General features: G+C 42.4%; 1 protein-coding gene across 2 annotated transcripts in view; it reads right to left on the bottom strand.

The window, feature by feature from the left end:
• The window catches only part of UPK3A (uroplakin 3A), an 897123-nt gene that overhangs the window by 4823 nt on the left and 869659 nt on the right, over positions 1 to 22641 (bottom strand). The window contains exons 1-3 of one of the 2 annotated variants that reach the window (XM_050925127.1): positions 5266 to 5320; positions 4256 to 4411; positions 622 to 901 (exon numbers count right to left, since the gene is read on the bottom strand). In XM_050925127.1, coding sequence (XP_050781084.1) covers positions 622 to 901; positions 4256 to 4411; positions 5266 to 5320 — 491 coding nt within the window. Of the gene's footprint in view, positions 1 to 621; positions 902 to 4255; positions 4412 to 5265; positions 5321 to 22641 lie in introns of those variants that run through there. The other variant, XM_050925129.1, reaches the window with a different exon arrangement.

Here is a 22641-nt window from a genome sequence, read left to right as displayed (position 1 = left end):
TTCCAGAGGGGAACAGAGGAGTTAGTACAAAATCCTCTCCCACCTGTCACATTAAATTTTTCAGTTTGTTCTTGAGTGTGCTTATTAACTGTGCCAGTTGTTGACAACCTTCCAGCAGTAGTGTCCCCTAGTTAAATTCAGTATGACCTACAGTAAATGTCTGGGATGGTGCCCACAGACTGAGTGTTGCAGGGCTCCCTTGCTACAGGAAAGCATGGGAGAGACAGTCAAATGACCAGCTGGTGGATTATACTTGAGCAGATGAATAAGAGCTCAGCAGGCACTGAGTCAGACATTTCAATGGCTTCTACAAGATCCAGTTAAGACAAGTTTTAAGAATCTCACTAACTTTAAGATAGCCATTTAACTGAGTTTCAGCCCAACTGACATACACTACCACTGAAGGACTTAAGATGCATGGGTGGGGCAGTGAAGGTTATCTTGGCGTTTGGCTCTACTCAGAGCCACCCTTAATGGAGCATTGAGGGCTCTGCTCCTGCAATTGAAAGGAACAGTTTCACTATGTTCAATTTGTGCAGCTTGCAAGTAAGTTTTATACCAAGTTAACCTTCATGCCAAGTGCAAGGACACCCCTATCCAAAAGAGAATTGTGAGCTATACCTGTATGTTGTATCCTCAGCAAGAGGTGGGTTACAGGCACCGGGGAAGTTTGGGTCATATAAACAAGTCACATCGTCTCCCACTCTGAAGAGGTATTGTTTCAAGACATCTGAAACTTTTTTCACATTTACAACATCAGCCAGCAGGGGAGGGGATACACAATTGGGCACATTAAACAATGCAGCCCTGTAAGGTCCAAGTTGTCCTCCTTTGGTGTCTTGGAAAGTGATGTTGAGAGGTTTGCTGCTGTTGTCAGTCACAGCTGAGCTTACAGTGCTTGCTGCAAGAGAGATTGGATACTTCAGTATAATGTTTGTTACGAGCCCTTCCCATCCACCCACCAACATTGAACCCCAGCTTTGTCAAAAGGAGTACCCAAACAAACCCACTATGTTCAATTTTAACTTTTAGGGGCCCAACAAACCCTTTCCTTTGCCCCATCCCCAAACTACATCACAACCAATAGCCACAGCAGAGGCCAGAAGAGGTATAGACCCAAGACCAGCACTGGTGGTAGTAGGGGAGCACTTTCTGTAGCACCTGTTCTGTCCTGCCAAGCCATGAATCAGTTTACTCTTAGAGGCCTTGTTTGCCTCCATCACAAGGCATGTAACTAGTACCCGTGCTCTTATCTCCCCTATGCCTGTAGCTGTCTGACAAGACAGCCTGGGGAAAGAAGGAGTGCCTCTATGGGCTGCTCCCATTCAGAGTGGAGCAAGTTGTCAGGCTGTATTGCCCCCAAACAGCCTGAAAAGGACAGAGGAAAGCTGAGGGAGCTTGGAAGCCTGGTTAATTAAACCAGGTCCTCCCTCAAGTGACAAGCCAACAGTGGATCCTGTAGGCTTCCTTCCAGTGGGTGTTTGGCTACCCCACCCCTCTCTACTCCACTTCTGGGTGGGATGGGCGAATCCTTTGCTCCGAGAGGTCTCTAGGTATTCTCACTCACACACAGAGACAGGCTCCGTATGTCCTTCCTAGCATTAGATCAAGGGACTGAGGAGGCCCACAGAGGGACAGCTGTCAACACTACTGTGATCAGGAAGGAGCTTGTGGGGGAGGGGTGGGGACCAGCCCAGCAAGCTCTGCCACCACCCACAAACACTCTTGTACTTGAGCCTCTGCCACTTTTAGTGGGTACAAATGCTCTCATTCCTGCCTCTGTAGGTGTCCCCCACCACAAGAACTGAGGAGCAGCTTCTCAGCCCCTTTGGACAGCTCAGTATGCGAGGATGGAACAGAATCCCTCCCCACCCTAGGGCCTAATCCCCCCACCTCATCCTCTCCCCTCATAGTGCTGAGGCTCTGACACAGAATGGAACCACTCCTCTTCTCATGTCATGCAGCTATGCTTTGTAACTAGCCCCACCCCACCCCCACCAGTGAATGTACCAAGGAGCAGGGGCAGGACTTATCCCTGCAGGAAGGAGAGGGAGCTGAACCAAACCCACCCCCACCCAAATATTGTAAGGCAAAAGTCTGGCCTTTATTCACCCCAGCCCTCTCCTGCCCACCAGGGAGAGTCAGTACTGAGAGTGCAGCCACACTAAGGCCCAGCTTTAAGTATTTGATATGTGGTAATGCATTTAAATTTGCCAACCCAGTCCCCACCCCACAAGTCACTATGAAGTAATAGTATGGTAGTTCATGGGAAAGTTTCATCTACCCCAAAATGTAATCCCAGAAAAAAAAAATCTGTCAGACATTAGTAACAACGTGGCACTGATCAAGTTAGCCTAAAGCCTCACACCTAGTGGTGTTACCGTCTCAAACATTCAGTAGAGGATCTCTGCACATTAGAGAGGCAGAGCTTGTTCCTTTGATAGCAGGTATTAAGCCAAGTACTCCCAGGCTAGATAATATACACAAGGTCCTGAGGAAGTTAAATCCATGTCAGTAATGCCTCCCCTCACCCTGTGGGGTATCTTAGCATGATGAAACATGTTACTTTCTAAGGTAGAGGCAAACTTTAAAGAAATTGTCCCAGTTCAAACAATAGTCAGGGAATGCTTCCTCATTTCAATGGGTGACTGCAATTCCTCCGAGCACAAGTTCTTCCTTTATAGCTGTGCATGTGTTTTATTTATGGAGTGCATGCTATGGAATTTACTGTATGTAGAACGGATAGAGTAGTTTGAGAGGAGTTTCATAACAGATGTCTCAAAATATTCCACCTTGAATGCTAAGCCAGACATCAGGAAAGTCTTTATAAAAACTTCTACAGATAATGGCTCCAGGAAGTGCACTATGTGAAACAGCTGTGTTTTAGTACTACGGGCATGTCTTCACTAGCCATGTCAAAGCACTGCCGCGGCATCCCTTTAATGTGACAGTGTGGTTGCGGCATAGCACTGGGAGAGAGAGCAGCGCTATTAAAAAAAACCCCAAAACACAAACACACAGACACACCCACACAACCCTCCACAAGGGGAATAGCTACCAGCACTGGGAGCACAGCGCTGGTGCACTGTCTACACTGGCACTTTACAGTGCTGAAACTTTCTCACTCAGGGATGTGGAAAAAACAACACACACACACACCCCTGAGCGCTGCAAGTTTCAGCACTGTAAAGTGCCAGTGTAGACAAGCCCCAAGACATCCCGTGATACCAGCACATTCACAGGTACTCAGGACAGTTGAGTCTTTTGCAGGAGTTACCCTAAATAAATATTCAGTCAGAGTTGAGGTTCTTTCGTACTAAGGAAGCATCTCCACATCCATCCTTCCAGAAGTGACATAAGCCATAAGAACTAGAGATGTGCCTGTCAGCTAACTGAATTTCCTATGCTATTAGTTTGTTACCGCCAGACTTACACAAGGTCTCATTTCCTGTCTGACTTGAGGAGAGAAAGAATCTTGTAGCAACTAAGTTGTTACATGGCTTACTTGAGCCTATTATTTGAACCCAAACACACACTTTTTGAAAGCTCATCCTTCTTTGCCTAGACTCGAGCCTCCTGATATTAGTTTGGCTCTGCTGAAGTCCACATAGCACTCAAGTGTTGCTAAATTGACTGCCCATACAGTTTGCATCCTTTAACAGCAAAGCTGAAAGAAGCAGGAATCTAAGCTTCCTTTTTACTACCCTCACCAGGAAGTCGCCTCATCTTTTTCTTCATTAGAAAATGTACTCATGTTTGAGCATTCCAGTTAACTCACCTGATGCTAAGTTGATCAGAATCCTCAAGGATCAGTCATGTGCAACATTAGCACAGTTAGAGCACCCATGACTAGCTGACAATAGTCAACATGCTTGGTTCTTGTCTATGCGGACCAGTCAGCCATAGTCAATATAACATCAGCCAACTTCATTGTGATCATGCTGAAGTGCTAGGTCTAAAAGTTTGTCAAGATCAGTCCTAGCAGAGAACAGGGAACAGACCATCAACTTGTATCGATCAGCAAGGCTCCGTTAAAGCTAGTAGAGATGTACCACTTTACATCCTCTTAGGATCTGGCTTTTATTCTATATGTACTTTAGCCCTTGTTCTCTTTGCCCTGGCTTCCAATTACATGTGGACACTTGTCTCTGACACACACTGTCAGCAGAGGTGGAGGCCATTGAGCTTTACAGAATTACATTACGTAGCTTCAAAGAGAGTGAGGGAGAGAAAGGAAATAAAGCCAGATACTTACCAGAGTCAGCCATTGCATACAAGTAGACCACATAGGAGCTACGTGGAGACAGTGAATCATCAAACACGCAGAAAGGTTTCTCTAGAGCAATTGTAGTAAGGGTAGGATTGTTTGTAGCAAGTTTGGGGTTTGCAATCTGAGGCCTCAAATTCTGAGCTAGAAGAGACAGGGAATAGAAAAGTGTAATATTTAATCAGTTGCCCCCTCAGATATAGCCACAATGTTTAAATAATAAGACAAATTTCAAATGAAAGGTGGGTTTGGACCCTGTACTAGGAATTCTTCTGAGCCATGCTCCATCCATCTCACACCCCACCCTCTTTTCTGGAAAGTGAGCAAAGCCACAAGCAATACGGTCACTTCTTGCAACCTCTGGGTACAGTTAGTGCTAGCAAGGAACTCAGGGGCAGATCTATTATAGCCTCCCAAGTGGACTAGAGATCAATTTCAACAAGTCCTGAGTAGAGGGACAGAGGAGGGTGCATTAATTCTCTCGGTCTCCTGAACTAGAAGGAGGAGGAAAAAAAAAAAAAAAGCAGTTTGTGAATAGAGCAATGCTGAAAATATGGTCTTAAAAAAGGTGGGGTAGGAGAGCATGAGCACATGCAAGTAGGGATTAGTACTAGACTCCCACACCTCACCCGATCTCCAAGTCTGTCAGGGCAGTATAAGCAACAACCCCTGCAAAAAGCTTTATGCCCAAGACTGAGTCTGGTGACACTTCTCAGCCCCACCCCTCAGTTTCCCTACTTCAAACACTGGACAGAGACAAGACTCAGTTTGCTTGGGACCACTTTATCCCCTGAAGCTAAGCCATTTAAATACAGATTTACAATCCCTAGTCATCCCCACTCTGCCCCCAAAACTCAGTGGGTACAGGGAAGATACCTAAAGCCTTTAAATTAAGAAAGGAAAAATAAAAATAGTTCATTGTTTGGGATTGCAGACCAGAAACTGAGAAGGACTTGAATCTCAGTGGGAGAGATCACAGGCAGATAGATACCACTTACCCACACACAGCTGCCCCAGCCAGCAAAGACCTAGCAGAACCCAATGGCCCTGCATGCTCAGGCACTATAGAAAATCCCCCACAAAAACTATACTAGAGAATAGCTGTTGACCAAAATCACTGCAAGAGCTTGCTGCTTTGTATCCTCTGTGCTTGAACTGAACACACCTGAATCTCCTCACCTGCCAATAAGTAATCTGGTGTGTTGTGCCCTAACTAACCGCACAGCCTCTCCCTCCAGCCAATCAGCAGCTGTCTTTGCACTCCCTTTCTCAGCCTATTTGCATGCCTTCTTCCCCACAGCACACACAGGTGTATGCAGGCTTCAGGTGAAGCAGGGGATAGAGTCCCTGTCCCTACCCAACACCATCTCACAAGGCTTGGAGAGAGGCACAGTCCATCTCCCACAGGTGCAGCAGCAATGTGTTTTCATCATCCCTTTAAATGGCTTTGGTCCTGCCCCACTGTTTCCCTTTCACACCTGCTGGGAAAGGGGGCTGAGATCATTTATATGAGGGTGTGGGTTAGCGGTAAGCCTAAACAAAAGCCCAAATAGGAGTGGGCAGGGACTGACTATTTGAATCCTGATTCTGATCTAATTTTTGAAATGGTCCCCTGTCTGAAGCCAAATTCTGAATTTATCCAGCCATGAATTTAGGGAACAAAACTGAGCTCTGAATTTTTCTTCTTGAGGTTATATTGTATAAAAACACAATGGATCTGATTCCTGTTATACCAGTGTGAATCAGAGGTAAATTCACTGAAGTCAATGGAATTGCACCAATGGCAAACCAGTGTGAGAGAATTGGACCTGTTTTATTGAATTATTGAAGTGGGAAGATCCTGTGCCTTCCTCATTATGTACTGCTGTCATTGATGATATAGCGGGTTCCAGCTTTGATCATGGAGCTGATAATCCCATACTTTAAAATACACAAAACAAAACAAAAGAATCATCCCAGTTCCCTAAAAAAATGTACAGCATAAGTGGGCCAAATTATTCTTGAAGCAATTGCAGTTACTACAGATTTATACCACTGTCTTTATGATCCAACTTTATCTCCTTAACAGTACTTTTTTAGGATAAATCAATTGTCCCTGAAAACTCTGTGAAATTGTAATCAAATGGTTATAATGTAGCTTCCTCCTCCTATGTGTCTCATTCTGTATCACATTTTATACATCAGTTTAAATGTATTAGGTTTGAATTTCCTCTCACACCACTGTTACAAGGGTACAGTGTAATTCCACTGACTACAGGGAGTTATTCCTAATTTACATTGGTGTCTGTGTGATCAGACTCAGTCCCACTGTTCCTTTCAATACAGTAATGTATTCTGGGCCAAATTCTGTGCTGGAACAACTCCGTTGAAGTCAATAGCGATAAACCAGAAAAGAATACATCCCTCTTACTTCTATTTTCTGTGATGCTATTTGATAACATTTGCACTGCGACGTTTGTTTGCACAACCTTTTTACTGACCTGCTAAAGAGCATTTTTGTCCATTAATGCATAACATAAGGCAATACATATGATGCATAGGGAAGGTCAAAAATGAAAAAAAATCTGAATATTCAGCAGAAACAGAGTTTATTGAACCTCAGGTTGCCTTCATCCTTTAGTCAAGCCAATGCTTTCTTAAACAATTAGCCCTGTCAGAGCTGATCTCAAATTCCTACTCAGGTAAAACTCCCAGTCTGAGTTTTGATAAGCTCAGGAACGTGGAGTCAGACACATTATTTGCACAATTTCCAAAAAATTAGGTGAGAGAATCAAGGAAAACAGAGATGAAAAATCCTCTATTTCATCTCATGCAATCCATTATCACTGCATGATTATTCCCCACAGTACATTTTCCTGCATTTTAACAAATAATCAGATAAGAATAAAAGTAAAACAAATATCAACAAATTAAGGCCCAGAAAAAGTCTTCATATTAATTTCAGTTTTAAAATAATAATAATTTGCTTTGATTTGTAATGATCAAACAGATGAATCTTGCAGTGAGAGTTCTGCCTGAGTGAGGATTGTGGTATCTGTTCCTCAGGCCCTGATCCTGCAAAGACTTATAGAGGTACTTAATTTTACTACCATGAGCAGTCCCATTGATTTCAATGGGACTGCTCACAGTAGTAAAGTTAAGCACCAATGTAAGTGTTTTCAGGATTGAGGCCTTATTCATTATTTTTCAGAAGGAGAAATACAGAGAGGTTTATTTATTCAGGTTTATTCAGGCTTAGTTTAGTATGAAGTCATCTTATCTTTCAGTGTAGCTGACCAGCCACTCATAATGAGAAGATTCTTGTGTATATTATATTATTTCAAAATTATTTCATGTTTAAATGTATCTGAAACAGAGGTAGAAAAATAGTACAATGAGCACTCTCAGCTACATCATAATTTTGAAACTTATGATCTATCTGTGCCAATAGAGGAGCCCTAAGTTAGGGCTAGATTTCATCCTTATTTACACTAACATAAGTCCATAATAAAATCATAGAAGGCAGTTAGTATGGATTTATATGTAACTGAGAATAGAATTTGACTCATATTTATTTTGACTAGGGCTGTCGATTAATCGCAGTTAACTCACACGATTTACTCAAAAATATTAATCGTGATTAAAAAAATTAATTGCGATTCATTGCAGTTTTAATCACTCTGTTAAACAATAGAATACCAATTGAAATTTATTAAATATCTTGGAAGTTTTTCTACATTTTCATATAGTATTCTGTGTTATAATTGAAATAAAATTGTATATTGTTTATTACAAATATTTGCATTGTAACAATGATAAACAAAAGAAATAGTATTTTTCAGTTCCCCTCCTGCAAGTACTGTAGTGCAATCTCTTTGACTTGAAAGTGTAACTTACAAATGTAGATTTTTTTTGTTACATAACTTCACTCAAAAACAAAACAATGTAAAACATCAGAGCCTACAAATCCGTCCGGGCCTACTTCTTGTTCAGCCAATCGCTAAGACAAACAAGTTTGTTTTCATTTACAGGAGATAATGCTGCCCACTTCTTATTTACAATGTCACCAGAAAGTGAGAACAGGCATTTGCATGGCACTTTTCAAGGTATTTACATGCCAGATATGCTAAACATTCATAGGCCCCTTCATGCTTCAACCACCTTTCCAGAGGACATGCTTCCATGCTGATGATGCATGTTAAAAAATAATGCGTTAATTAAATTTGTGACTGAACTCACTGGGGGAGAATTGTATGTCCCCTGTTCTCCTTTACCTGCATTCTACCACATATTTCATGTTATAGCAGTCTTGAATGATGACCCAGCACATGTTCATTTTAAAAACACTTTCACTGCAGATTTGACAAAACGCAAAGAAGGTACCAATGTGAAATTTCTAAAGATAGATACAGCACTCAATCCAAGGCTTAAGAATCTGAAGTGCCTTCCAAAATCTGAGAGGGACGAGGTGTGGAGCATGCTTTCAGACATCTTAAAAGAGCAACACTCCGACGCAGAAACTACAGAACCACCAAAAAAGAAAATCAAGCTTCTGCTGGTGGCATCAGACTCAGATAATAAAAATGGACATGCATCAGTTCACACTGCTTTGGATTGTTCTCAATCAGAACCCATCATCAGCGTTCACGTATGTAGCCTGGAATGGTGGTTGAAGCATGAAGGGACATATAAATCTTTAATGCATCTGGCATGTAAATATCTTGCACCGCCGGCTACAACAGTGCCATGAGAATGCCTGTTCTCACTTTCAATTGATATTGTAAACAAGAAGCAGGCAACATGATCTACTGCAAATGTAAACAAACTTGTTTGTCTGAGCGATTGGCTGATCAAGAAGTAGGACTGAGTGGGCTTGCAGGCTCTAAGATTTTACAGTGTTTTATTTTTGAATGCAGTTTTTTTCTACATAATTCTATATTTGTAAGTTCAACTTTCATGATAAAGAGATTGTACTACAATACTTGTATTAGGTGAATTGAAAAATACTATTTCTTTTGTTTTATACAGTACAAATACTTGTAATCAAAAATATGTATAAAATTAGCACTTTGTATTCTGTGTTGTAATTGAAATAAGTAAATTTGAAAATATAGAAAACATCAAAAAATATTTAAATAAATGGTATTCATAGAAAAGTAGAACTGGAAGGGACCTCGAGAGGTCAGCTAGTCCAGTCCCCTGCACTCAAGGCAGGACAAAGTATTATGTAGATTCTAGACCATCTCTGACAGGTGTTTGTCCAACCTGCTCTTAAAAACCCAAACGCTATATTTTGGGTTGGTGGCAGCGTGATAAGATCTAAGCTAGGAATTAAGCTTAGAAGGGAACAGGCAGGTCCCCACTTTCTGGATGCTAAAGTTCAAAGTGGGAAAGAAACCCTGACACCCTTAATAATGTCTCTTTGAAAAACTGCCAACTGTTTTTCCTCTTAGACTAGCTTCCCATTGGATTTTACCCACCAATTCCTAGAATTTGCTAAAGTCTGCCTTCTTGAAATCCATTGTCTTTATTGTACTGTTCTCCCTCCTACCATTCCTTAGAATTGTGAACTCTACCATTTCATGATCACTTTCACCCAAGCTGCCTTCCACTTTCAAATTCTGAACCACTTCCTCCCCATTTGTCAAAATCAAATCTAGAACAGCCTCCTGCCAGTAGCTTTCTTCGCCTTCTGAAATAAAAAATTGTCTCCAATACATTCCAAGAACTTGTTGGATAATCTGTGCCCTGCTGTGTTATTTTCCCAACAGATATCTGGGTAATTGAAGTGCTGCATCACCACCAAGTCCTGTGCTTTGGATGATTTTTTTAGTTGTTTAAAAAAAGCCTCATCCACCTCTTCTTCCTGGTTTGGTGGTGTGTAGTAGACCCTTACCATGACATCACCCTTGTTTTTTTACCGCTTTTATCCTTACCCAGATACGTTCAACAAGTCTGTCTCTTATTTCTATCTCAACCTCAGTCCAGGTGTATACATTTTTAATATATAAGGCAACACCGCCTCGCATTTTTTCCCTGCCTGTCCTTCCTGAGCAAGCTGTACCCTTCTGTACCAATATTCCAGTCATGCGTATTATCCCACCAAGTCTCAGTGATGCCAACTATTTCATAGTTGTGTTTATTTACTAGCATTTCAAGTTCTTCCTGCTTATTCCCCATACTTCTCGCATTAGTATACAGACATCTAAGATACCGATTTGATCCCCCCGCCCAGTTCTGTCTTGTCTCTCCCTTATTTCTGCTGTAAGAGCCCCCCAGATTCCAACCTTTCTCCCAGGTCTCCATGTTTTTGACTTACCCATGGGCTTTGGTCACCTGGCCCTGTCGAGCCTAGTTTAAAGCCCTCCTCACTAGGTTAGCCAGTCTGTAGTCTGTATTTTATTGTTGTTTAACAGTGCAATTAATAGTGATTAATTTTTTTAAGTGCATGATTAATCACGATTAATTTTTTAAATCATTTGACAGCCCTAATTTTGATCCATATGTTACCTTCCTGTGCCAAAGCAAGCATGGGGGAAGAAATCAATATAAATCTCTATGGAAATCCAGAATCCCCACTGGAGCAACAGGACCAAATTTCTGCTCTAAATTATACTAGTGCAATTCTGGAATAACTCCATTGCAGCCCATAGAGTTATTTTGGATGTACACTTTTGTCACAGAGAGCAGAATTTTGCCTAAACTCTGAGCATTCCCACTTGCTCAATCTCATGTGTGTGGGGAGTAGATAGGAGGTGGGGCCGAAAAGAGATCCATGAGGATCTGGAGTCTAAACCTCAGAGAGTATATCTAGCTGCATACTGGGGCTAACCGAATTACAGTGTCCAATCTGGAGATAACTGTGGTGACTTCCTATCATCCAAGCTGGTTTGTACCCATGTCAGTCCCAAGATATTAGAGAGACAAGGTGGGTGAGGTAATATCTTTTATGGAACAAACTTCTGTTGGTGAGAGAGACAAGCTTTCAAGCTACAAAAGAGCTCTTCTTCAAGTCTGGGAAAGGTATTAAGAGCATCACAGCTAAATACAAGATCGAACACGTAGTTGAGTATAAGTAGCACATTATTCTAAGAGATCATTCAAGGCACAGGGAAAAAAAGGAGGATGTGTAGGTTACAGATTGATGTAATAAGCCATGAATCCAGTGTCTTTCTTAAGATCATGATTTTTGGTGCCTAGCAAAGTTATGAATTTAAGCTCCCAGGCTCAACTTTTGAAAGTGTTGTGCAGGTTTCTTTTGAGGAAGAGGACTGATAGGTCCAATATTGAGTGATCGCTTTGTGAAAAGTATTCACCCACAAGTGATAGGGTGTTTTTTGTCTTTTATCATTTCCTGTGTGAATTAATTCAAGAGTGTAGTGATTGTCTGGTTTCACCCACATAATTGTTATTGGGGCATTTAGTCCACTGGATGAGGTACACCACATGTTGTGATAGGCATGTATAGGATCCAGGCAGGATGTGATTTCTCTCTGAGTTGGTGTGTCCTCATCTGTGCGGAGCTTTCTTCTGATGATAAGATTGGAGAGTCCTGGGGGTTGTTTGAAGGCCAGAAGAGGGGTTCAGGAAAGATTTCTTTCAGGATGGGATCCCCATTGAGTATGAGCCATAGATATTTGATGATACCCCATATGGGTTCCAGTGTGGGGTTGTAAGTTATAACTAGGGCTGTGCGATTGGAAGGGGTTTTATTTCTGTATTGAAGCAGTTCTCTTGGGGTATTTGGGTGCCCTGTTCCATGAAGTGATCTACTTCTCTTGTGGAGTGTCCTCATTTGGTGAAGGCAGTTTTAAGGGTGTTAAGATGTATATCCCAGACTTTCTTCTCAGAACATATTCTGTGGTATCTGAGTGCCTGGCTGCAGATAACAATTTTCTTGGTATATTTGGGGTGGTTACTGGATCTGTGAAGGTAGGTGTGATCTGTGGATTTCTTGTATATAGTTATCTGTAGGTGTCATAAACAGATAGCTAAGGGTTAATGTCTCTTCCACCTGAAGCACCTGACCAGAGGACCAATCAGGAAACTGGATTTTTTCTATATCCCACCTGCTGCCACTCATGTCATAACCTTAGTCCCAGATTTGGACCTTAGCGTCCAAAATATGGGGGTTAGCATGAAAACCTCCAAGCTTAGTTACCAGCTTGGACCTGGTACCTGCTGCCACCACCCAAAAAATTAGAGTGTTTTGGGGCACTCTGGTCCCCCTGAAAAACCTTCCCTGGGGACCCCAAGACCCAAATCCCTTGAGTCTCAAAACAGAGGGAAATAATCCTTTTTCCCTTCCCCCCTCCAGGTGCTCCTGGAGAGATACACAGACACAAGCTCTGTGAATCCAAACAGAGTGATTCCCCCTCTCTGTTCCCAATCCTGGAAACAAAAAGTACTTTCCTATTCCCCCAGAGGGAATGCAAAATCAGGCTAGCAAATCCAACACACAGATCTCCCCGATTTCTTCCTCCCACCAATTCCCTGGTGAGTACAGACTCAATTTTCCTGAAGTAAAGAAAAACTCCAACAGGTCTTAAAAGAAAGCTTTATATAAAAAGAAAGAAAAATACATACAAATGGTCTCTCTGTATTAAGATGATACAATACAGGGTCAATTGCTTAAAAGAATATTGAATAAACAGCCTTATTCAAAAAGAATACAAATCAAAGCACTCCAGCACTTATATTCATGCAAATACCAAAGAAAAGAAACCATAGAACTTACTATCTGATCTCTTTGTCCTTACACTTAGAAACAGAAGACTAGAAAGTAGAAACTGCTTCTCCAAAGCTCAGAGAAAGCAGGCAGACAGACAAAAGACTCAGACACTAACTTCCCTCCACCCAGAGTTGAAAAAATCCAGTTTCCTGATTGGTCCTCTGGTCAGGTGCTTCAGGTGGAAGAGACATTAACCCTTAGCTATCTGTTTATGACAGTAGGGTTCCATTGTTGAAGCTAATCATGATGTTTAGGAAGCTGATGCTAGTGTGTGAGTAGTCCAGAGAGAATTTAATGGATGAATTGTTGAAGTTGTGGTGGAAATCTTTGAAGGAGTTTAAGTCGTCTGTTCAGAGGATGAAAATATCATAGATATATCTCAGGTATCTCATTGGTTTTGTGGTGCATTTGTCCAGAAATTCTTCTTCAAGGTGGCCCATGACAAGGTTGGCATATTGGGGAGCCATCCTAGTACCCATGGCTGTTCGCATGGCCCTCAGCCTTGATGATTATGTTAATGAGGCCACTTGACAACTCTCCAACACCACCTACTATAAAGAAAACAAAGAAGACCCATACCCCAGTTTGCCCAGAAATATAAGGATATCATCAAATCCTTCCCCAAACAACTCCAAGAGAAACTCTACAAACTCATCTCTCATGAACTCATCCTAGGGATCTTCTACATGCTTCTCAAGATACACGAACAAGGAAACCCAATTAGACCCCTCATATCTGGCCTCAGCACTCTTACTGAAGGAATATCAGGACTCTTAAAAACCATCCTCCAATCACTCACCACAAAAAGGGCCAGCTTTCTCCAGGACACAACCGACTTCCTCCACAAACTCTGCAACATTAACTACCTCCCTCAAAACACCATGGATGTCACTGCCCTATACACCAACATCCCCTCACAACTATGGCATAGCTGCCTGCCTCAAATATTTACAAGACAATGGACAACCCTGAGATCTCCACCCCAAACACATCGCCAACCTCATCCATTTCATCCTCAACCATAACAATTTTATATTCAACAACAAACATTTGTCCAAACCATGGACATCATGGTAGCAGCTTTATTGATCAGTTCAGAAAAGGCATTTCATGACCAATGGGTAGCATAAATGAGAATGCAGAAACAGTTGTTGAGGAAATGGACACTTGAGTGATCAAGGCTGGGCAGGGAGTGACACTGATATAGGGTATGTCTACATTTGAGCTGGTAGGTGTGATTCCCAGCTTATATAGACATACTCAATCTAACACCTAAAAAGAGCAGTGTGTCCACTGGTCGCATTTCAGGCTTGCCACCTGTGTCGATGCGGCCACACTGCTATTTTTAAGTGCTAGCTTGAGCACACATTGCACAGGCACATCTACATGAGTTGGGAATCACACCTGGCAGATCAAATGTAGATGTACCTATAGACAAAAATGGGTAAGCACAGAGGTGTAGAGCTGTGACGGGTCATGAATGTGAAGAGTCGAAGTTGACATTTGATGCACTGGAAAATGAAGAGCTAGTGGAAGGATTTAAAGTGGGACTGATGTAGTTGGAGAAACAGCTAAGGAAGATTATTTTATCAGCTATAGTTTATGGACTAGTGCAGTGATGTGGGTGTAGGGAAGGCAGCAGCTGTCAAGATGTGAGAGAATGGATGGCTGAGATGGAGAAGGGATTTGCCTTTGTATCAGCTGTAGAAGAACTGTATCAACTGCCTTAGCCACTGGGCTACAGGAATTGTGGTATGGATATTTCTCACTCTCTCCTGTTGAAACTATTCCACTATGTATAAATAATTAAACAGTCATTGGAGCAGGGTCTTGGGTCTCCCATATCCTAGGGTACAGAGTCAGTCTCACACTCTCTTTCTCTCTTGTCCAATGATTATTCATTGTCATTCATAATAACATAATGAATAGTCATTGGCCAGGAAAAGACCATAAGACTGATTCTACAGCTTAGTGGTTAGGTTAGTCACTTAGGCTGCAGGAAACACATGTTCAAATCTTTTCTCTACATCAAGCAGAGGGGGGAAATTAAACCTTAGTCTCCCGCAACCCAGACAAATGCCTTAACCACTAAGCTAAAGGTCACAACTGACCTTCTCTTTGCCTGGTAACCCTACTTCTCTTTCCCCTTCCCTTAGTGTTTGGTGAATCCAATCCTTTGCTTTTGTCAAAATCAAAATGAAAATGTTCAGGTCAAATCAAAGTGAAATGTTTCATTTTAATGCAATTCAAAACATTTTCCACTTTTCAATTCCCCCAAAACATTTGAAAAATTTCAATTTTGGTTTGATGCAAAACAAACCTTTTTTTAAATGTATTTATTTTTCAAAATTGCCAGTGAAGCAAAAAATCCATTATTTGCCCAGCTCTAGTCTGCAGTCTCCTGCATATACTTTTGGCTTCCTGGGAGCATGGCTTCTTGTTCACTGCTACCTCTGGGACCTCTCCATAAGGGGGAATTCTACAACACAGAGGAAGTGCCACTGTTACCTGGCTCATTACAGGAATTTCCAGGTAAAATTTTGTGGTCCATGTTAGAAGGAGATCAGACTAGCTGATCATAATGATCTCTTCTGGCCTTAAAATCTAGGAATCTCGAAAAGTTAGTGCAGCCTCAGGATGCATTAATTTTTTCACAAGTTTCCTGCCTCCCCAGTTCTTTATTTTACTATGCATAAGTCCTGAGCCCTAGCCATGGACTCTGGGGAAAAAGAAAATGTTGTTATGAAGACAGCCAACTCCTTCCTTTCAGCACAGAAATAGAGAGTTCCATGCTGAGTGCATCCCATCTGAATGCAGATTTAGGCAGTATAACTCACTGAGCCATTGATCTCCCTAACTCAAAAATCTTTTATGTGTCCATGAGGAAATAGTAGACAGTTCTTAAGAGAGTCTTTTGGTCTTTTTTTTTTTTATCATCTAATGAAAACCATTTTATGCAAATTAAAGATCAGACAACGAAGCATGAGGAAATGAAAAACAGACTGTTACATAAGAGGCCAGACTTGCAGCTGATGTAAGCTAGTATAGCTCCACTGAAATCACTCTACACCAACTGAGGATCTGGCCCCAGGTATTTTTTGTATTCCTAACAGAACTCATGTAAGAGATCTTATTGCTGCAGTAAAATCTAACAATTTTGAAACGTCTGTAACATGAAGCAGCTAGGAGTTAAAAATGAAAGTTCCCTTTGTTGTGCCTGGACTGAGTTGTTGTTATTTCCTGTGATGAGGTAATGGGTTAGAATCTAATTTTGTGTTTTATGCACTTTGTGCTGTTAAAAGCCACTAAGAAAAAATCTCAAAATACTCTTCCTTTTGCTAAATTCCTGGGCCTATGTGACAGTATAGATAACCCCAGTAAACAGTAAGCCCCCTTTACAGGCTTAAGTCTGTTCAGGATTACTCTCTGTAGAAGACACTATACCTTAGGCAAGTTGTTTAAACTCTCTGCCTCAATTTCCTTATCTGGAAAATAGGGATAATGAATGTTACCTACCCTGGGGAGCTCATTATTGGTTAAAGGCCTGTTTCTACCATCAGTTACACTGGTGTGTAGGAGAAGTAAATTCTGATTGAAGCTAATCGAGTTACACAGGTGTAAAACTGTGTAAGAAGAGAACTAGGCCCAGTCAGGACCGACGCCAGGGTTTCTTGCTCCCTAGGCGCACGGCCATTTCGCTGCCCCTCGCGCTGATCCGGCGGCTCTGCTGGAGCTGCTGCAGGCATTCCTGCGGAGGGTCCGTTGGTCCGTGGCTCTGGTGGAGCTGCCACAGTGGTGCCTGCGGGTGGTCCACCGGAGCCGCGCGAGCAGTTGACCATCCACAGGCATGCCTGTGGCAGCTCCACCGGAGCCGTGGACCAACGGACCCTCCGCAGGCACCACTGCGGCAGGTCAACCGGAGCTGCCTGCCCCCCCCCGGCAAAATGCCATCCCCCGAATAATCTTGGCGCCCTAGGCGATTGCCTAGGCTGCCTAAATGCCTAGCACCGGCCATGGGCCCAGTGGTTGCAAAGTTCTCTGATGATGAAATGCACTGTGCATAAAGTCCAAACAATCTGTCTTTTTATGAGGAACTAAGCAGGAGTGGGGTGGGATGGTATGGAATACACCCACTCAACCTGCAAATAGGCTATGATGATGCCCATGTAAGGGTTTTAGGTCTGTGGATTCATGAAGGAGTGGATCTTGGTGGCAATTCCTCTGGCCCACCCCCATGTACCTCCTCTATGATGGAATATTCTGAGTCAGTGCAATAACACGCTCCACAGCCCAGCATGCCTAAAATTGGGTTCTACAATAAGAAATTAACATGCACAAATGTGATGGAGGAAGATAGCTGTCATGAAAGACAAGACCTGGGGTCAGATCCTCAGCTGCTGTAAACTGGCACTGAAGCCAATCAGACTATGCCAATTTATACCAGCTGAGGACCTCTTTGGTTCCCAATACAAAAAAGAAATTTGTCCAACACTTTCCTTTCCCATTAATCTCAACTCTATTAGGCCCCTCCCTTCCCAAAGGCTTGGCTAAAAAGATAAGCTTTACAACATTACCTGAAGGACAACAAATAATGAACTATTTGTACCAAAGTCCTTGTGTGGTGTGATATAGCCATTTTGAAGCATTAAAGTAAATACTGTGGATATATTCTGATAGGATGCTGTTCAAAAGTACCAACCAGAAAAAAAAAGGGGTGAGATGGGGTGGGGAGAATATGGTCAGATATAGTCTATTCAGGTGTTGGCTCCTTTCAATGCCCACAGAGACACCCCCACACACACTTCAAAGGGTCTCCATGATAGGAGATGTAGAGAGGTGTTCTGAAGCAGTTCTAGTAGGTAGGGGCACGATCAGCATATTTATGTGTGTGCACTCCTCAAATAGATAATGCTGGAAGCAGGAGTAATCTACAGGGTTGGGGACTAAAAGTGTATCTGCTACTAGTCAAGATTTAGGTGCAGTGTAATGTCAGTATTGCAGGATATGTGCAGTTATGTTTGGGGGAAATTTGCATGTTGTTTGAGAATTTGGTCCTCTATAAAAATGAGTTTCTGGTTGTTGTATACAAATTGGGAATGAGAATGTTAAAACATCAACGTACTTCAGTTTCATCTCGGTATTTTATTTCTGTTCAATGTTAAAAAGATTACCTGCTGCTAGTTATGCTCCTGTTCAGAGATTTCTTGCATAGCTTTTAACCTGAATAAAAACCAGGGTTACATGCAAGATTGGAATGCTGCCAAACTTGTATTGAGTTATTTGTAACTCTCTATGAGTAACGTCAAAAAACTTTTTTTTTCAGGAATGCATCCCCATGGCTTGGTATTAGTGCACAGCCCTTCTCACAGTACCCTCACATTAAAGACTGTCCTCATGTTATGACAGATGGGCCTTCAGGCCAAATTTCAGTTAGTGGCATTGCAAACCCTGTGAGCCAGGCACACCACCACTCTGTTTGGGGGCCCTCTCAATGGGTGGTTCAAGACAAAATGCCCCTACTCCCACCATAGGAGACCCTGCAGTTGTGCTGGTGTAAATCTGGAGTATTTCCTTTGCAGTTAGTGGAGTTAGTCCAGAGTTACACATGAGTGCAGAGTCCAGTCCATAATACTAATCATATTTATCCCGTTTATAGAGCTTTTCATCAGTAGATCACAAAAGGCTGTCCAAAAGAAGACAAGTATGTCTTTGTCCATTTCAGGGCTTAAATTCAGCTGGAGCCATCCAGAGCGGAGCTCCAGTAAATGTTTTCGAACCCACAGAAGCCCAGGTGTCTCCCATGGGGCTGAAGTCCTGAGCCCCAGCGCACCCCACAGGGCTGAAGCCCTGAGCCCCAACACCTCCCAAGCCCTGGAGCTCTGGGAAATACTCTGTGAGAATTTAAGCCCTGGCCCATTTTATAGATGGGGAAAATGAAGCACAGAGAAGAGAAGTGGCTTGCCCAAGGTTACATCATAGAAAACCAAATGCAGGTCTCATGACTCCCAATCCAGTGCCCTATCCCCTGGACTACACTGCCTCACAGATGATACTTTTTTCGCTGATGTTAGTAAGAGGATAGTATTTCCCTTTTTCTCTACTCTTACTGGGTAAAAACCTGCTCTTCTTACATACTAACAAAACCTGTCTCCTCTCTCACCACTCCAATAATATTATTGTTTATTACTTACAAAGCATCAGAGGTGTGCAGGGTACTTTGTGGACAAATAAAGTTGACAGATGAAGAAATTGCAGATTCACCTCTATTTTGTATCTAAATAGTATGTCCTTGCTTTGAATACTTTCTTTCTCATTGACTACAGCAGGCTTTGGGTCAGACCCTCTGTCACCCTCTCCCACTCTGGCTCCAGGTCTTGTTATTAACATTGTCCATTTGATTCAAACAGCTTCCTTCTACCAGCACCTCCTCCTCCAAGCATCCTCCTCCAAATCTCTCCTGAAAATCTATTCTATTCTATTCAGGGTCTTCTATCACCTTTCACCATTGTAGTATCTGAGTGCCTTCACGTCATGCACTGAGCAGTGTGATTAATATCCCTCATGTGTGATTTCTTCTCTCTCATTCTCTCCCCAGGGGAGAATTGTGTTTTGGTAGGGTTTAGCTGTACACATTGTTAGGTGTTAATATTAGAGAACGTAATGTTGAAGTGCACCCTGTCCTTGGAGCAGAAGGTGATGAAATCTGTGATGGTCATAGTTCCTGTGGAAGTTTGTTCCATACTCCTGAACCAGCCTCCGAGAAAGCTCTGTCTCCTGCACAGATAGACTCATAGACTTTAAGGTGAGAAAGGACCATTATGGTCATCTAGTCTGACCTTCTGCACAATGCAGGTCACAGAATCTCACCCACCCACTCCTGTAACAAACCCCTAACCTATGGCTGAGTTATTGAAGTCCCCAAATTGTGGTTTGAAAACTGCAGGCTGCAGAGAATCCTCCAGATGATTTAACTCCTTTCACTGCGTACAGACTAGGGCTTTACCTTCCCCTTCCTTGTACCTCACCCTTTCATTGCTTGCACTGAATTTGTCCAGTTTAGAGCAGATGCTTCTGGGGACCTGTCTAAAGATTTACGACCTGGTACAAATCCATGTAGCTTCATTGACTTCAGTTTGCTCTTTCTGCTCTGTAAAGTGCTACGCTGTGATGCTACTTAAACAATAATTATATTGTTCTGCAGCAATATATATAGAATGGTTACTATGATATTATATAAAACTAGGCAGATGTATTTTGCCATTGTGATTATTACATTATTGCATATTTAATATGAAAGCTGTGCATATATAATGTTAAACCTATGTTACAAATGCTACTCAAATTCCTACTTGGTGTGCGTGTCACAAGCCACCTTGTAGTAGATACACTGCAGTAATGAAGTGAGTCAACATGGCTATGCAGTTAGTCTAAAAGGCCAATCTTACCAATGCATTAGAAGGACTGCCAGGAGGTTCATATAAAAGAAGATCTATGCCCACTCTCATACATTAACTGCATTAAGGATTGTAAAGAAGAGTCCTTCCATTTGATCTATGCCAACTCTACCTCCACTCATGAAAAAGTCTGATGTGTGAGAGTCTCTACCTGCAGAGGAAAGATCTGTTAGCTGCAACCTTTCATGAAATGTGGGCCCCTTCACAAATGTTGCCATTGTCAATGGAGAGGGGAGGAATAAATAACAGAAGCTATGGCTGAAATGCAGGCATGCAGAATATGAAAAAATACCCAAGATTGTTATTAGAGACTCATGCTTGAAGGCATAAACCAAGCTCTAACTAATGAGACCTAGGAAGAAACTCTCTCTGGAGACAGGTTATTCTGCACCTGAAGCATCTTCTCTGGGGACTTGTTCCTCTGACGAATCTGGTGCTGGCCACTTCTGGCAGACAACATACTGAAATAGATGGACCTCGGGTCTGATCCAGTCTGGCAATTCCTATGTTTGAATTTGCCAGCATCTATTCGTTTGTGCTACAGTTGTAATTTTAGACATATCCCTTCCTGTATATTATTATTTTTTTTCTCTCTCTCTATTTCTCATTTTTTACAAAAAAATAAGGGACTAGAACCTTGGCCCTGCTAAATTCTCTTTGTGCCTCTCTGGCAGCATAAAGAGGACATAAAGCTGCCCTAAGTGGGCAGCTGGGTCCTTAAGTGGTGTAAAGATGTTATAGCAAGTTATGCCACTCCCTCCTGTTTCTCTTCTTCCTCCCCCCCGACCCCCAAGAACTCGGGGGTATGGAATTGGGAGGAAGTGATCCCCATCATTGTAAAGGCACCTTGGGAGCTCCTAGAAGGGAGAGTCACTTAGAAGAATCCTGAGGGTCTAAACTGAGCTCTAGCAACCCTGGGGGGTTGGGCAGTAGTGGAAACCTACCTAAGCCACTCCACCCCAGGTACTCTGAGTGCTATTCTAACCTAAAATACTCTTTACATTGGGAAAAAAGAAATACATGAATGGGGCCAACATCTTCTCTTGAAGTCAGCAGGCTTGTTCCAGTGTGACTGAGAGAAAGAATCTGTTCCTTAATGTTTATATTTACCAAAGGAGGCTAGAGAAGTTCCCAGATCTGTCCTGGAGGTATCACCACTAAAAACTTATTAACCCACAAATTGGGAGTGGCTTTTTGGAATTGTGTTGGTCTGCTGAGTAATTAAGAATTAAGATGGGGGTGAAAATATCTTAAAAATGCACAGTAGGAAACTTAGTAACAAATCATTCTGGTCTGTCTGGAATAACTAGAATCACACTCAAACCAAAAGAGGAAAGAAACATCTTATTGACTTGGCAGAACAGAATGTCTGTTTTGAGGATAAGATATGGTATAGAGGGCAGGGCTGCTTGGGACTCTGGAACAGCAGGAGTTTCCAGCACGGCGCCTTCTAATAACTGTTCCCTACCAGTGTGCTCTTGGCCAGTACCGTTCTTTCATGCGTAAAACACCTACTGGTCAGGCAGTTTCCTGAAGCTTCAGAAAGAGCTGGGGACGCTGTGACTGAAACTCATCATGGTTAAATGAAAGGAGTTGCTTCTGTGGGCCAATAAGTGGCTCAGAGTGAAATGCAGAGGAGAGAGGAGCATCTCCTGATTCATAGACTCTAGGACTGGAAGGGACGTTGAGAAGTCACCGAGTCCAGTCCCCTGCCCTCATGGCAGGACCAAATACTGTCTAGACCATCCCTGATAGACGTTTATCTAACCTACTCTTAAATATCTCCAGAGATGGAGATTCCACAACCTCTCTAGGCAATTTATTCCAGTGTTTAACTACCCTGACAGCTAGGAACTTTTTCCTAATGTCCAATCTAAACCTCCCTTGCTGCAGTTTAAACCCATTGCTTCTTGTTCTATCCTTAGAGGCTAAGGTGAACAAGTTTTCTCCCACCTCTTTATGACACCCTTTTAGATACCTGATTGCACAATACATGCTCTCAACAGACTGCCATAGTAGGATGTTCTGAAAAGTGTCCCATGTGTAGGCTGCTTCTATGCCCCCATCTGCAGGAGTACACAGCACCCCAAAAAAGGGGCATAAGAGGGCAAGAGACTCCATATGGCTGCAGTAATAGTGCTGAGGCCTCAGCCATGCAATGGAAGTGAGGTACGTAGCAAGCACTTGTGTAAAAGCAATATTTCTGCAAG

Source organism: Gopherus flavomarginatus, chromosome 1, assembly GCF_025201925.1.
Source record: "Gopherus flavomarginatus isolate rGopFla2 chromosome 1, rGopFla2.mat.asm, whole genome shotgun sequence".
Lineage (NCBI taxonomy): Eukaryota > Metazoa > Chordata > Testudines > Testudinidae > Gopherus > Gopherus flavomarginatus.
This window is presented reverse-complemented; position numbering and strand designations above follow the sequence as displayed.